The sequence below is a fragment of the Urocampus carinirostris genome, chromosome 1 (assembly GCF_059441175.1).
Source record: "Urocampus carinirostris isolate Australia breed hairy pipefish chromosome 1, RoL_Ucar_1.0, whole genome shotgun sequence".
Lineage (NCBI taxonomy): Eukaryota > Metazoa > Chordata > Actinopteri > Syngnathiformes > Syngnathidae > Urocampus > Urocampus carinirostris.
In genome coordinates this window covers 39,787,144-39,800,113 of record NC_142349.1, presented here as the reverse complement: position 1 = coordinate 39,800,113, position 12,970 = coordinate 39,787,144, and the positions used below count along the sequence as shown (strand labels likewise).

The 12,970-nt window shown below is 39.6% G+C and overlaps 1 protein-coding gene across 1 annotated transcript; it reads right to left on the bottom strand.

Annotated features, from left to right (window-relative positions):
- Positions 1-5,553: 5,553 nt before the first annotated feature.
- Positions 5,554-11,794, bottom strand: smim10l3 (small integral membrane protein 10 like 3). The gene is made up of 2 exons (XM_088338761.1): positions 11,331-11,794; positions 5,554-7,022 (listed from the first exon to the last, which is right to left on the bottom strand). The coding sequence occupies exons 1-2, from the start codon at positions 11,508-11,510 to the stop codon at positions 7,002-7,004; spliced, it is 201 nt and encodes a 66-aa protein (XP_088194887.1). The 5' UTR covers positions 11,511-11,794; the 3' UTR covers positions 5,554-7,001.
- Positions 11,795-12,970: the final 1,176 nt, after the last annotated feature.

The window sequence follows — 12,970 nt, the reverse complement described above, 5'->3', positions numbered from 1 at the left end:
CCTCAGAACCACCTTCCTTTAAAACATGGCTACACATTATACTCTTTTTGCTTAAATTAGAAAAAAACAAATTTCATCTCAGAGGATGTGATTTTGAATTCTATTCTTATTGGGCACCCTTGCTCCACTATTTTGGAACGCTCCCACCCGACAGCATAGTATAATCGACCTGCATGTCATAATCTGGTGACTACTAACTCTAAATATCGTCATGTTTGGTTTTGATTTTTTTCTTTTGCTTTAGTTTTTTAATATTTTGTATTTCAGAGGTTTGAATGTTTTGGGGGTTGAATATTTATGAATATTGAGTATATTGTATAATTGCAAATATTGCATATCACAAGTTTTTATTATCTATCCTTTCTTCGCAATGGGGAGAAAAACAAAACCATGTACAACTGTCTGGTGTGTTGAAAAGATTTTGTCTATCAATAAATATATAAATAAAAAATGAATAAATGTGTCTTGGGAGTCTATGTTTTTGTAGCTGAATTTTCACAGAGAGAGCATGAGAGCAGCTCTTTCACATCCAAAACTTGGCCCTCTTATGTTTGAAATGGCAGACGGAAAGCAGAGAGGGACAGGATTTCCTACTTTCCTACAGGATTCTCTACATTCTCCCAAATGCCTTATGAACACGATGGAGCCAGACCCCAGGTTTGCTGTGTGTTGTAAAAGTGAGTGGGACCAACCTGACATCAAAAACACATTTTTTTGCACAACACGAACAAAAGATAATTTCAGAATTTTTGCTTGATGAAATTCAAATTGAAGAAAAGACTCATAAATTAAAAAATGTATGCTTACTACAACACGAATGTGGCATAAGACTCTATTACACGTTTTTAAAGTCATTGCAAATAAAACTGTGTGGTTTTGAAACGTCCCCCTTCTAAGCTAAAACTTGCTGTGAATCTTAATTTTGATTCCTAGCTCAATAGAACCAAACATTGTAATGTTGTATCTGTCAGGATTACCAATCAAGTCAAGTCACATTTATTTATATAGCCCTTAATCACAAAAATGTCTTGAAGGACTGCACAGGATTACAATAACAAAATTGCACAATTAACTGATCTTAAACCATCATGCGGGCAAGGAACAACTCAAAAACTTCAGTGTGAGGAAAAAAGAGAAACCTTGAGAAAGGACCTCACATGTGGTAATCCCCTTTCCAGGATTGAACAGGGTGAATTATAATTAGCATTACTGTATACAGAATAGTACACATTAGGTAAGATGTTGAAGATGTCCGGAAAGAGCATGACACCACCGACGCCCCCAGCCTGTAAACTAGTCCAGAAAGTCTATGACGGCCGCGACGCAGCTTCCCATCTCTACCAGCTGGTAAATGCAGGGGTTGACATGCTTCAGGTCAGACGCTGGTCCGCTGACTCATCTCAAATCGTCCTTCTCCCTCGTATCAGCCAGGCAGGCAATCGGAAAAAGACAGGACAAAACAGAATATGAGGTGGGCATCAATCAAAAGCTTTGGAATACAAGTGTGTCTTAAGCCTCGATTTAAAAACTTCCGTTGAGGTTGCAGATCTTATCTCCGGAGGCAGGGCGTTCCATAACACCGGGGCCCGGATGGAGAACGCTCTCGAGCCTGCAGACTTCTTGGCTCTCGGAGTCACAAGTAGACCGCCATTTTCCGAGCGCAGACTCCGTGCAGGAACATAGGGGGAAATCAAATCAGAGAGATAAGAGGGTGCAAGCCCATGCAAACATTTATATATATACCAATGTGAATCACCTGTGCCTGCTCAATTGGCGCCAACCGCTGCGGGCTTTGATTGGCTCCCTGTCCCTTCTTAAACCCAGTCCTGTCAATCCCCTGGTGTCAGTCCGTCTTCGAACCTTTGTATATACAAGGCAAGCCTTCTTCGACCCTGACTCCCGCCTGTCCCGTTTTTGCTCCCGTTTGTCTCCGGCTACGACTTGTTTTGATCACGACCACGTATGCTCTCCCGCCCCGGCTTACGACCCATTTTTGATCCCGGCTACGTCTTCTCTCTCGTCCTGGCTTACGACTTGTTTCCGACCCCGACCACGCTTTACTTTCCCAGTCCCTGACACCACCATCGCTCGCTACGGAAGATCCACTTCCGTGTTCGGATCACAATCCAAGTGCGAGACCGACTCGCTTCCCGCGTCAGGCGAACACCGGATTGTGGGCGCGGCCCTTCATCTTTCTTTCAATAAAACTTGTGGTAAACGTTACGCAATTGGGTCCTGTTTCCGTTCTGGTCCTGACAGTATCTCAATACTACAATGAATCTAGTAGCACGTTATTGGTTTAGGATTAACTTTAATCATTCAATTCTTGCCTCAAATAAGGACAACGCAGATGCTTTTTGATAGTTTTTCCAATCAATGACATCAATTTCCAGAAAATGTGTATCACATTTGAATGCATTTAATTTTTCTCAAAGATGACTCCTTCTCCCACAATTTACTCTCAGTCATCTTTTTCCTCTCATCATTCATTTGATTCGCTTTGAAGTCCCCCTTTCACGGAATTTCATTTTGTCACTTTTGCTTTTGATGCTTTTACATTTACCAGTATGCAGAAGTAAGATTGGGGTGACTGTAGTCAGATCATTTTTAAAAATACAACAAAATCACACTCATTTTTCTTATGACAGCTTGGTTGTTAACCAACTAGTGGCTATAAGAGCTGACATGCCTTAAAATGCTATGAATTCCTTGGTACTGTATCTAACAGTAATGTTTTATGTATAAAAATGACATAAATTATTTACTTTCTTATATAAAAGTGTAAAATATTTACTATGTTTATCTTATGATATCACGAGTCTCGGTAACCGTAACCAAGTTGTGTCAAGCAACAATTCATATACTACTATATCAAAATTATTTGGGTGATTACGGTCAAATAAGGCAAGCTTTGATTGAGTTTAACACTCAGGAAATAATATGCCCAGTGTAAGTGAACATCAGATGTTTTAAAATTGAAAATGAGTTTTAATGGTACAAAAACACATGAGCTAAACTTGTGTTTTGACTGACATTGGTTACATATTTCCCTGTTTATGTTGAGTGTTTGTGAAATGGGAGCATTAGATTACATTAATAAATCGTAGAACTGTCTATGGTGCTGAAAGCTGACAGGTCTGTGCCACCACCTTCTTTTTTGTTCTCATTACGGGATTCCTGTCACCTTTGGGTCGATATTATTCACCCTGCTGCACACTATATTAAGACAATTCCTGTGCAAGATTGTTGATCCCACATTGTTAGTGACCACTGCAAAGAAAATTGTAGGTTGTGATGTCTCATCTCATCTCATTAGCTGCAGCGCTTATCCTCAGTAGGGTCGCGGGGGTGCTGGAGCCCATCCCAGCAATCATCGGGCAGTGGGCAGGGGACACCCTGAACTGGTTGCCAGCCAATCGCAGGGCACACAGGGACAGACAACTCGCTCGCTCAATCACACCTAGGGACAATTTGGACCGGCCAATCCACCTGAAATGCATGTCTTTGGAATGTGGGAGGAAACCGGAGTGCCCGGAGGAAACCCACGCAAGCACGGGGAAAACATACAAACTCCGCACAGGAAGTCCGGTAGCTGGATTTGAACCCACACAGGAGGTTCCCAGGACCTGTGCCGCACACGCGCTAACCACTGCGCCGCCGTGCTGCCCAGGTTGTGATGTCACAAGCTTTAAATGATTATTTTGTGCAATTAGGAAGATAACTTGGCAGTCTACCAAAATCTGACACCTGACTGCAGAGTTGGCATATAAAGTTGTTCTGAAGATAATTCAAACAAATAAATTAATAAATTGGATTATGCGCAGTCTAGATGTGGCTCATTTCTCAAATGTGCCCAAGCTGGTATATCTATAACGGGATGTTTGCACTGTCATGGGCGTGATAGACCCAAGCTGTTTCTGTCATTCCTAGTAAAGACAATGTAGCAAACACATTGCACATCATAGGAAACTTCAGCATTGTTACCACATTTGTTTTTTGGTATTAAAATTATCAACATGTGAAGCAAGAATTTGATATAGTTTGACGGCAAAAAAGTGGCGGGAAAACCCCCCACGGTACGGAGGTTCAGGGTTCGAGTCCAGCTACCGCAGCCTCCCTGTGTGGAGTTAGCATGTTCTCCCCATGCCTGTGTGGGTTTCCCCCAAGCACGTTCCCAAAAACACGCATGTCAGGTTAATTGGCCGGTCCAAATTGTCCCTAGGTGTGAATGAGCGAGTGAGTTGTCTGTCTCTGTGTGCCCTGCGACTGGCTGGCAACTAGTTCAGGGTCTCCACTGCCCAAAGATGGCTGGGATGGGCCCCAGCACCCCTGCGACCTTACTGAGGATAAGCAATGCAGATGATGGACGGATAATTCCTTAAGTGGAAAACAATGTTTCGAAGTGGACGGCTCTCATACTCCCATCAGCGTGCTGGCACCGATGCCAAAAGCTGAATATGCTTTCATTTTCATGATTCCACACCCCTGATTATTTTTAAGGGGACAAAGAGAAGTTAGCAACATAAGGGGTAGGGCAGTAAATATAACCTGACTTATCCTTGATCTACGGATTGGCACATATGTGGGCAGCTTCCTCTCTACGATAAGTACATTAAAATAGTTTCCTCTGGCAAATCCCTGATAAATAAATCCTCGTTTTTCCCCAGCAAATAGAGGAGGGGGAGGGAAGGCCTATCTGTCACTAAGAGAAATGTGGTTGCCCTGGCAACATGTGATGATTTTACACCACTTGCTGGCATCAAGAGAGCCTCAGAAGTTTCATAGGAACATTCCGTGCCCCAAGAGAACGGCAAAAATTATTGTTTATTTATAATTATTTTACAAATATGCGTTTGCGACAAGTACGCTCAAAACAGGTTAAGATGTCAGGTTAACCAAAATGCGGGTTTTATTACTTTTCATTTATCTGCAATGTTTTAGTTATTTAGGTTTTAGTGTTGTTGTATATTCTGTTTGATTTGATAACTAAACTAACACATTTAAGACGTCCAAAATGTATGACGTTTGGTTAACTAGGTGAGTTATAAGAGAATAACTGCTTCCCTCGTGTGGACAGTTACTGAATTGGTTAATAAAATGTGATCTGTTTTTACGTTGTATCAAGCAATTTAAGTCAAGAAAAACTACCCGTACCTAATAACTATTGGAAACCATTTTGTCGTACTTCATTTATTTTTTTCAATGCAAAAAGTCAGCTTTGTAAGGAAAAAGACAAGTAAAATCATATTTTCAAACAAAATTATCGTTTCACTGGCAGATAATTTTGCTAAATTGAAATATTCGTATATTTAATATTGTTTTAGGAAATATTTCTGTGGAACTAAGACAAATTTACATAAAATGAAGATAATTAGCCACCTCTACTTTATCGTCCTTCTCATGAAGTAATATATTCCTATTTTACTAAAGACATGATAATAAAAATCATAGCAATATCAGAGAACGCTTACTTTAAATGGTCATAGAAATTAACAACTCAAACTAGAATCAATTTTTTAGTTGAAGGCAACATTGGATAAATAAAACTGTTGATTATCTCTGTGCCAGGTAATTTGATGAATTTATTAGTTCATTCATCTTCTCCCTAACACAATCAAACAAACGTGCACTAGAGAATGACCACAAAAGCATTTCCTGCGTGTCTTGGTAAATGCAACCAGCTTCTTTTTTTGCCTTGACAGCGATGAATGAGAACTGAAAGTGAAAGCCGCATGAATGTCTGTCACAGTTCATAGAAAGCAGTAAAGTTTCTTTTTGGGGAGATGTGGTGAGGTAGACAATGAACAATCTACAAACTCAATTCGAGTGTCTTCAAAAAGTCATGCTTACATGCTGTGTACAAGTACAGAATGTGTTCTTTATCGTCGTCACAGCAAATACATCCAGATGAAACATCCCATCAGATGACATTCAGTTCACAAAGGTTTGAGGATATTTGGCGGTCAGGTTTTTTTTTCAGGTAAACTGTGAACTTAAGCCCTGGTTTGCCATGTATGCTTTATGCTAGTTAGATGAATGTGTTTCACAAAAAGGTACTTGACAATATGCAGCATAACAGTAATATTTCTATTGGGTGTTTTACACGACAGTATGCTATTTTCTCTGATTTGTTAAGTCTCTCAACCAGACTGTGGGTTACTCTGAAACCTGAATTGCATCCACAGTATTAGGGGATGTCTTATTTGTGGAAATTAGAGCAGCTACTTCCAGACAAATGTGCAAATCTCAATTTTAGTCTCATTTGTTTGCAAGTTGTCATATCCTCATATGTTTTATTTTGGCAATTAGATTTTGGCCCGTTACATTCCAGCTTTATACCCCTGATCCAAGTGAGCTAAGATGCATTTTTGAGTCAGTTGATAAATAGTTTGTACATTGACCACCAGACATATTATCAAAACCACTTTTCAAAATGGGATACCAACTAAAGCAAGAAACAGGTTCTTGTAAGGTGTTATAAGTTCACCTATACAAATTAACATGCAGTGTGGTACGCAGGATTCACTCGATGTATGTTTTTGTTGGTTTTAAAGATTAAGTTATTATCATTTGTCATGCCAGTTTGTCTATGTATTTTAAATGCAGCTTTAATGTTTGAACTGCATAACATTATACAGGCAACTGTAACAATTGATTTTATGTTCACCTTGAGAATTCGATAAAAAGCCCAATATCCCAAACGTTTATTAAATGTCAAGTGACGGTGCTTGTTGTTGATGGTGGAAGATCCTTATCCACTCTGTAAAAGGCAGTTTCATGCCTCAGGAAAACACAAAATACGGAGCTGCTCCAAAAGAATGAAGCAGAACCGTCGATCCGCACATGCGAATCTTCAAAGTCCGTCCCCAAAAGGCACTGGAATCGCCATGGATGGGCGTGGCAAATGGTTGCCACTTGCCTTTGTCACCTGGTTGGTGACCCGTCCTTGTCCTCATCTGGAAACTCTGCGTTCAGCCCGAGCCGAGTCTTAGATAGCAGCATCAGTGGATCTCAATGTGGACCTGATAATGCACATGCAACAGCAAGGAATATAAACATTTGTAATTTTAAGCAGACATGCAACCGTGCCTTGACTTGAACATTTTGAACTTGGAACAATCATTCCCCATTTTATAAAAGCATTACTCTAATGTGTTCCAGCTGTCCCTTAAACACTGATGTAATGTAAATTTATAATGAGAAATTGGCCACACTATGAGGCTGCAGTTTACAAACCGAAATATCTTCTTATATACTAATTTTCTGCTCTAAAGGTGGCACGGATGAATATATCAAATAAATAATTGTGTTTAAGATTGCAACACAATAGAATGAATAAACTCAATCAAATTAAGACAGAATGTTGCACATTATTTTGCACGTTGTAACTATTTGCTTATTTTACTAAAAAAATGGAAAAAGTGTTTTGTGTTTTTTCTAGAAAACAAAAGACAAAAAAGAAAATACTATAAAACTTTTAAAATGGTTTTAAAATAGAGTAAAATCCCATATTACAGCAAAATTATAAACCAAAATGACTAACCTGTATTACGGTACTTCCTGAGCCACGGTGACCACAAGAACGTTGTCAGTTTATGAACCATATCATTAAAAAGCATGAAGCGGGTGCCAGGAATTAATCTTAATATTTAATACAGTGTCCCTCAAGATTGTATGATGAGGAAAGTGTGCTTCTACTAAAAAAAAAAAAACAGGGAAACACGGAGTTGGAAAAACTTCTTGATTTCTGTCTAATTCAGGGGTGTCAAACTTATGTTAACTAGGGGGCCACACAATAAAACAAACATTCTCGCCGGGGCCAGACTAGTAGATTGGAGGGAAAGAAAAAGAGAGAGAAGGAAATACGAGAAAGAGAGGGAGAGAAAAAGAGAGAGGGTTGGACAAAGAAAGAGAAAAAGGGAGAAAGAGAGAGAGATAATGCGAGAAACAAAACAGATACAAGAGAAATAGTGAGAGAAAAAAAAGGGGGAAAGAGAGAGAGAGAAAGAAAGAAATACAAGTACAGAATCTTTTTGAGAGGCACCTGGCTTTAGCAACATCAAGTGGACATATTTCAACCTGCAGCTCGTTTTTCTCTTCCGCTTCCCTCAGCGTTGTCTCGCGGGCCGGATTCAATCCCTTAGTGGGCCTGATCCGGCCTACGGGCCGCCTGTTTGACACCCCTGCTCTAATTACTAGTTTTCCTCCGACTGAATATAACATACATGAATATGGATGTGTTCAAACCATTACCATCATAAAGCACACATTAATGTTAACTTGCTAAAGTCACATTGTGTATTATTTGACCACTAGATTTCGCATAATGTTGTACTGCAACTGAAAATGAGTGCGAAAAAGAACAAGGAAGAATACAATAAACAGAAACTCAGAGAGACCAAACGCACCATTCCACATCTCATTTTAGCCCCGCCTTTTTTAGGTTTTTGGGTACCAGTAGCAGCAAGACGGGGAACATTTGTGTCTGCTCCCTTTAGGTGAAGCTCATGGTATGTAAAATAAATGCATATTTCTTGACCTGCTATTTACATTTTTAAAAATCCATGTTTCTATGACAGTTCTGCTCATTATTGAAATCAATACTGTTTTTTAAAATAATTCTTTTGGGGGTTTTTTTACGACTGCGAGGTACTAAATATTACACTGTCCCTTTAAGGGCAACTGCAACTAATGGGACACTGTTTTGACTGTGCCCTCCTGCAACATAGATTAGGAATCCAATAGGGGCAACTCCATACCTGGCAATTGATACGTTTGCCCTGTATTTTACACGTTTTTTTAATCATGTTGAATTGTGTATGCCATGTAACCATTTTTGTACGCAAGAAATGATTTGTTTTTTTAACTTATTTTTTGGTTAAACCAACCTCGCTTTGCCCATATGAGCTCTAATCTGAATTATCTTGGTCACTGGTAGCAGACAACAATGTCATGGAGTGTAGGAAAACAATGGGGATACTCTGACATATTTGCTAATTAAACTAAATTGTGACAGTTTCCGTAACAGAGTAAAACAATTTATAGAACAGTTGTAGTACGTGAAATCCTGCACTGCTACATATCATAGGAAACACTGAATTAATTGTAAGTGGGGAAAGAACTGAAAAAGATGCTGAAATAATTGTTTGTGTGGTTTATTTAGTAAAAAATCAACTTGTTTACATGATTATCTTTCTTTTTATTCTACATAACCTGTCTTGCTGTGAGTAAATAAGTGCCACGTTGTGTTTTTTTAGGTTTATTATCGCTTAATAAGGAGAATTGCAATCATTAATAATTTAGACTTGACATATTCTTGTAGTAATTCTGCAGTATTATATTTGTAGTGGAATTGTTGTGTTGTATTGTACTATTTCCATTGTAGGATTTTTTAAACATTTCTGTAGAATTTCTGCTCTCATATATTTGTAGTATTACTATAGTAGTATTTTTGTAATGGTTCTGTACTATTACTGCAGTAGTATTTTTGTAGGATTCTTGTTGTATTTCTGCAGTAGCATTTTTTATTGTATTTCAGTGGTATCTATGCTCTTATTCTACAAAGTCTGTCTTGCTGTGAGTAAATAGGTGTCACATTGAGTTTGTAATGTGTAGCGCTTAATAAGAGGAATTGTTATCTTTTATAAAGGGAGAAATTGGCTGAGGTTGACCGGAATGCAATTCATTAGTAGATAAATGGAAACTAAAATCACTGAAAAATCAGTGGTTTGTCACGGTTGCCATGGCGCCCAATTGGCCCCACCCGTGTGGCGCCAGGTGCGGCTCATTGACAGATTGGCTTTCCCTCTATATAAGCACAGTGCTCTCATTCCGCCTTTGTCAGTCCGTCAACGAACCTCTGCCCCACAAGACGTGGGTCTTGACTCAGTCCTGTTTCCTGTTGGTATTCCCTGTCCGGTATTGTTCTCATGTATTTTTGTCCTGTTTAATATCGGTTTCCAGTTATGTTCCAGTCTATTTTTGTCCTGTTTATTATTCTCTCCCATTCTCCTTCCCGTCTAGTTTGTCCAGTTTATTTTCGATATCCTGTTTCATTATCAATCCTGTCTGTCCTGTCCGGTATCGACCCCATCTGTCCGATACAGGCTTGTGTGAGAAACGTCATGCGTTTGGGTCCTGATCCTGTTCTGGTTCTTGACATGGTTATGTTTTTTTTCCCATTCCATGAATGTAATCTAAATTTGGTTTTGATCAACCAGTCAGTAATATATGGCCTGAATTAACTTTGAGAGTGCCTGATTTTCTGTGGTCTAGCGACTCGCCTTCTGTACCTACCTGCAGGTTGGGGAGGTAACAGAATACCCGTACCGGAATTACGTCATCAAGGTACAAGACCAAAAAAAGACGTAATCAAATTAAAGGTATAGTTTGCAAAAATAAAGATTATTTTGCAGGATTACAATTTTTAAAATGTATACATTTTATGTTGCACACTACCAGAGACAATATTGAAATCCAGTGTGCATTAGTTTTAACTCTTTTTTTTTATTACTTTCCTCGTTCGCATTACATTTGTTTACATTAGCCGTGTCTGGTCACGCCGCTCTCTCTCTCTGCAGTCTCATTCAATCCACACACACGCAGCGCACACACACACACACACACACACACAGACCTGTGGTGTGACTTGGGCAAGTGCAGCTTGGTGACTACGTGGTTAAAATGTGAGCACTTTTTTGTTGGACTAATAGCTACTTCCTGATCTTGATCCCCTCTATTTCTTTTTAAGGCTACATTGATCATTTATCGGGCACAGCGGCTGAGTGGTTTGCGCGTCTGTGGCACAGTTGTGAGGTCATGGGATCAAATCCTCTTGTGCGGAGTTTGCATGTTCTCCCTGTGCTTGTGTGGGTTTCCTCCGGACACTCCTTTTTCCTCCCACGTTGCAAAAATGTGCATTTTAGATTCATTGGCAGCTCCAATTTGTCCCTAGTGTGAATAAGCAAGTGAATTGTCTGTCCCTGTGTGCCCTGCGACTGGCTGGCAACCAGTTCAGGGTGTCCCCTGCCCGAAGACAGCTGGGATGGGCTCCAGCACCCCTGCGACCCTACTGAGGATAAGCGGTGCAGATAATGGATGGATGAATGGTCATTTATCTTAAACAAAAGGTAGAAATTGTGTTTACATTTAGTTTTTTTTTACTTTTATCAGAATAGTTTGTATTGCAGTGATTCCAAACTGATCGAAGGTGATCAACATGGCTGGAATACGATAGTATTGGGATTACGTTACTGATTCCATTTACCAATAGGTAATTGATTACAGTATCGGATTACATTTTCTAGAGTAACCCTCCCAGCCCGGCATACCTGTAATCTGACATTAAACATCATCGACGCCACAAGATAGATGTAAGGGAATCGGATTCGCAGTCGCCAAGCCAGATCGAAGAATATCAACAAAGTCCTGGTCAGGCCTTTGGAAAAGACCCCGTAGGTGCGCCCTGCGGTGCCCGAGAAGCGGAGCACCAAGTGAGACAGCCCCGTCATAGAGGCCACCGAACGAGTCCGCCCTCGGGGCTCACTCGGACGCTTTACGACGGAGAAAGACGGCGGAGGCTCATGTCCGGTGACGCCAAATGACACCGAGGTGAAAATGTTGATACCGACTTTATTTCACTTGAGTTGACAGCGGCGAACCACCCTCATAGATGCCTTTCCCACTTCTGCTTGTGGTTGTGTTGTTTTCATTTGATGGGGACTGTGAATAGCGGTACACAATATCTTCGGGTTAACCCTGAATTTTAACTGGCAGGCAAAAGAGGACTGTTATTGCACTGAAAAGATGTTATTCTCAACGTCTAATTCATACCCGTCAAGTACGTTTATGATGCATTTTAAGACGTGTACGACGTACGAGAAAATCTGTACGGAAAAACGCAAATTTGTCAATTATGGGTACCATTCGGTATACACCGACTATCTCGAAACGGCAAATCAATCAAGTCAAACAAGTTCGCCGCAGAAGCCTCAATCTCGGTATCGTTTTTTTCGTTGCAAACGAAGCGAGTGGTTTGATGTAGTGAAAGGAAGTCCGTCTCTTTTTAGTGAACCGGCTTTTTCAGCTCAACTCATTAAAGAGAGCCGGTTCTCAAACGGCTCACTTGCTTTGATGCATTATATTACGAATTATTATGTTGTATAAAGGAGTTAAGAAAAAAAGGAAGTATAAAATGAGAAAATGAAAAAAGACGGGTTTGTGGTTATCCCTTTAATCAATATAAATATATTACCAACAATTATATAATGCAGAAAATGAATTCATAATTTGAATCAGAGAATGTATTATTCTACTTAATTATATTTGCATGTATTTTTTCCTTCTACAGTGAACGTCCAAGCTACTTAATTTTTGAACTTTTTTTCATACTAAACCTCATTCATGTCGAGCAACTCAGGATCTCACAACAAAATGTTAATTACCAACATACATGATATAACGAAACACATGTACAATGTAACATGTTAAACTACATAAATAAACGTGATTGGAAAAAAATATGGTGTAAGATTGTTTTGTATTTTGTAAGGGAAAATATGATAGTTTGTAAGGGCATGGAGCAGTGGAGGTTGACAGGTATGCTAATTCTACAAAATTTTGACAAAATATTCAGCTCTGGATCACTCCTGTCATCTTTACTTTTCCTCCCACTTCATGTAGAGCTCATGATACGTTTGAAATTGTAATATAAAACAAGAAAAATAAAACGGTAATACAACAAATGTTATTGACAGTAATCCCTTGCTGTATCGTGGGTTACTTTATCGCAATTTTTCTACTTTGGGGATTTCAATCGTGCATTGTGTTCTGTATTTTGATAGGCTAAAGAGAAGATGTGCTGTCTATCGTCAACAAAATTGGATTTCTAAACCTAATAAACTTGCCGCGGAGCCACATGCGGGATTTGGCGTCCCCTAGTGACTCTCTGGCGCGTTTTCAAAAAAATGTT

What these genes read in the sequence shown, in the direction of transcription:
- smim10l3 (XM_088338761.1), bottom strand. Translation starts at nt 11,510, where the DNA reads ATGACGGGGCTGTCTCACTTGGTGCTCCGCTTCTCGGGCACCGCAGGG. An exon ending in TGTTTAATGTCAGATTACAG is followed by an intron (nt 7,023 to 11,330) that starts GTATGCCGGGCT and finishes GTGCATTATCAG; the next exon opens with GTCCACATTGAGATCCACTG.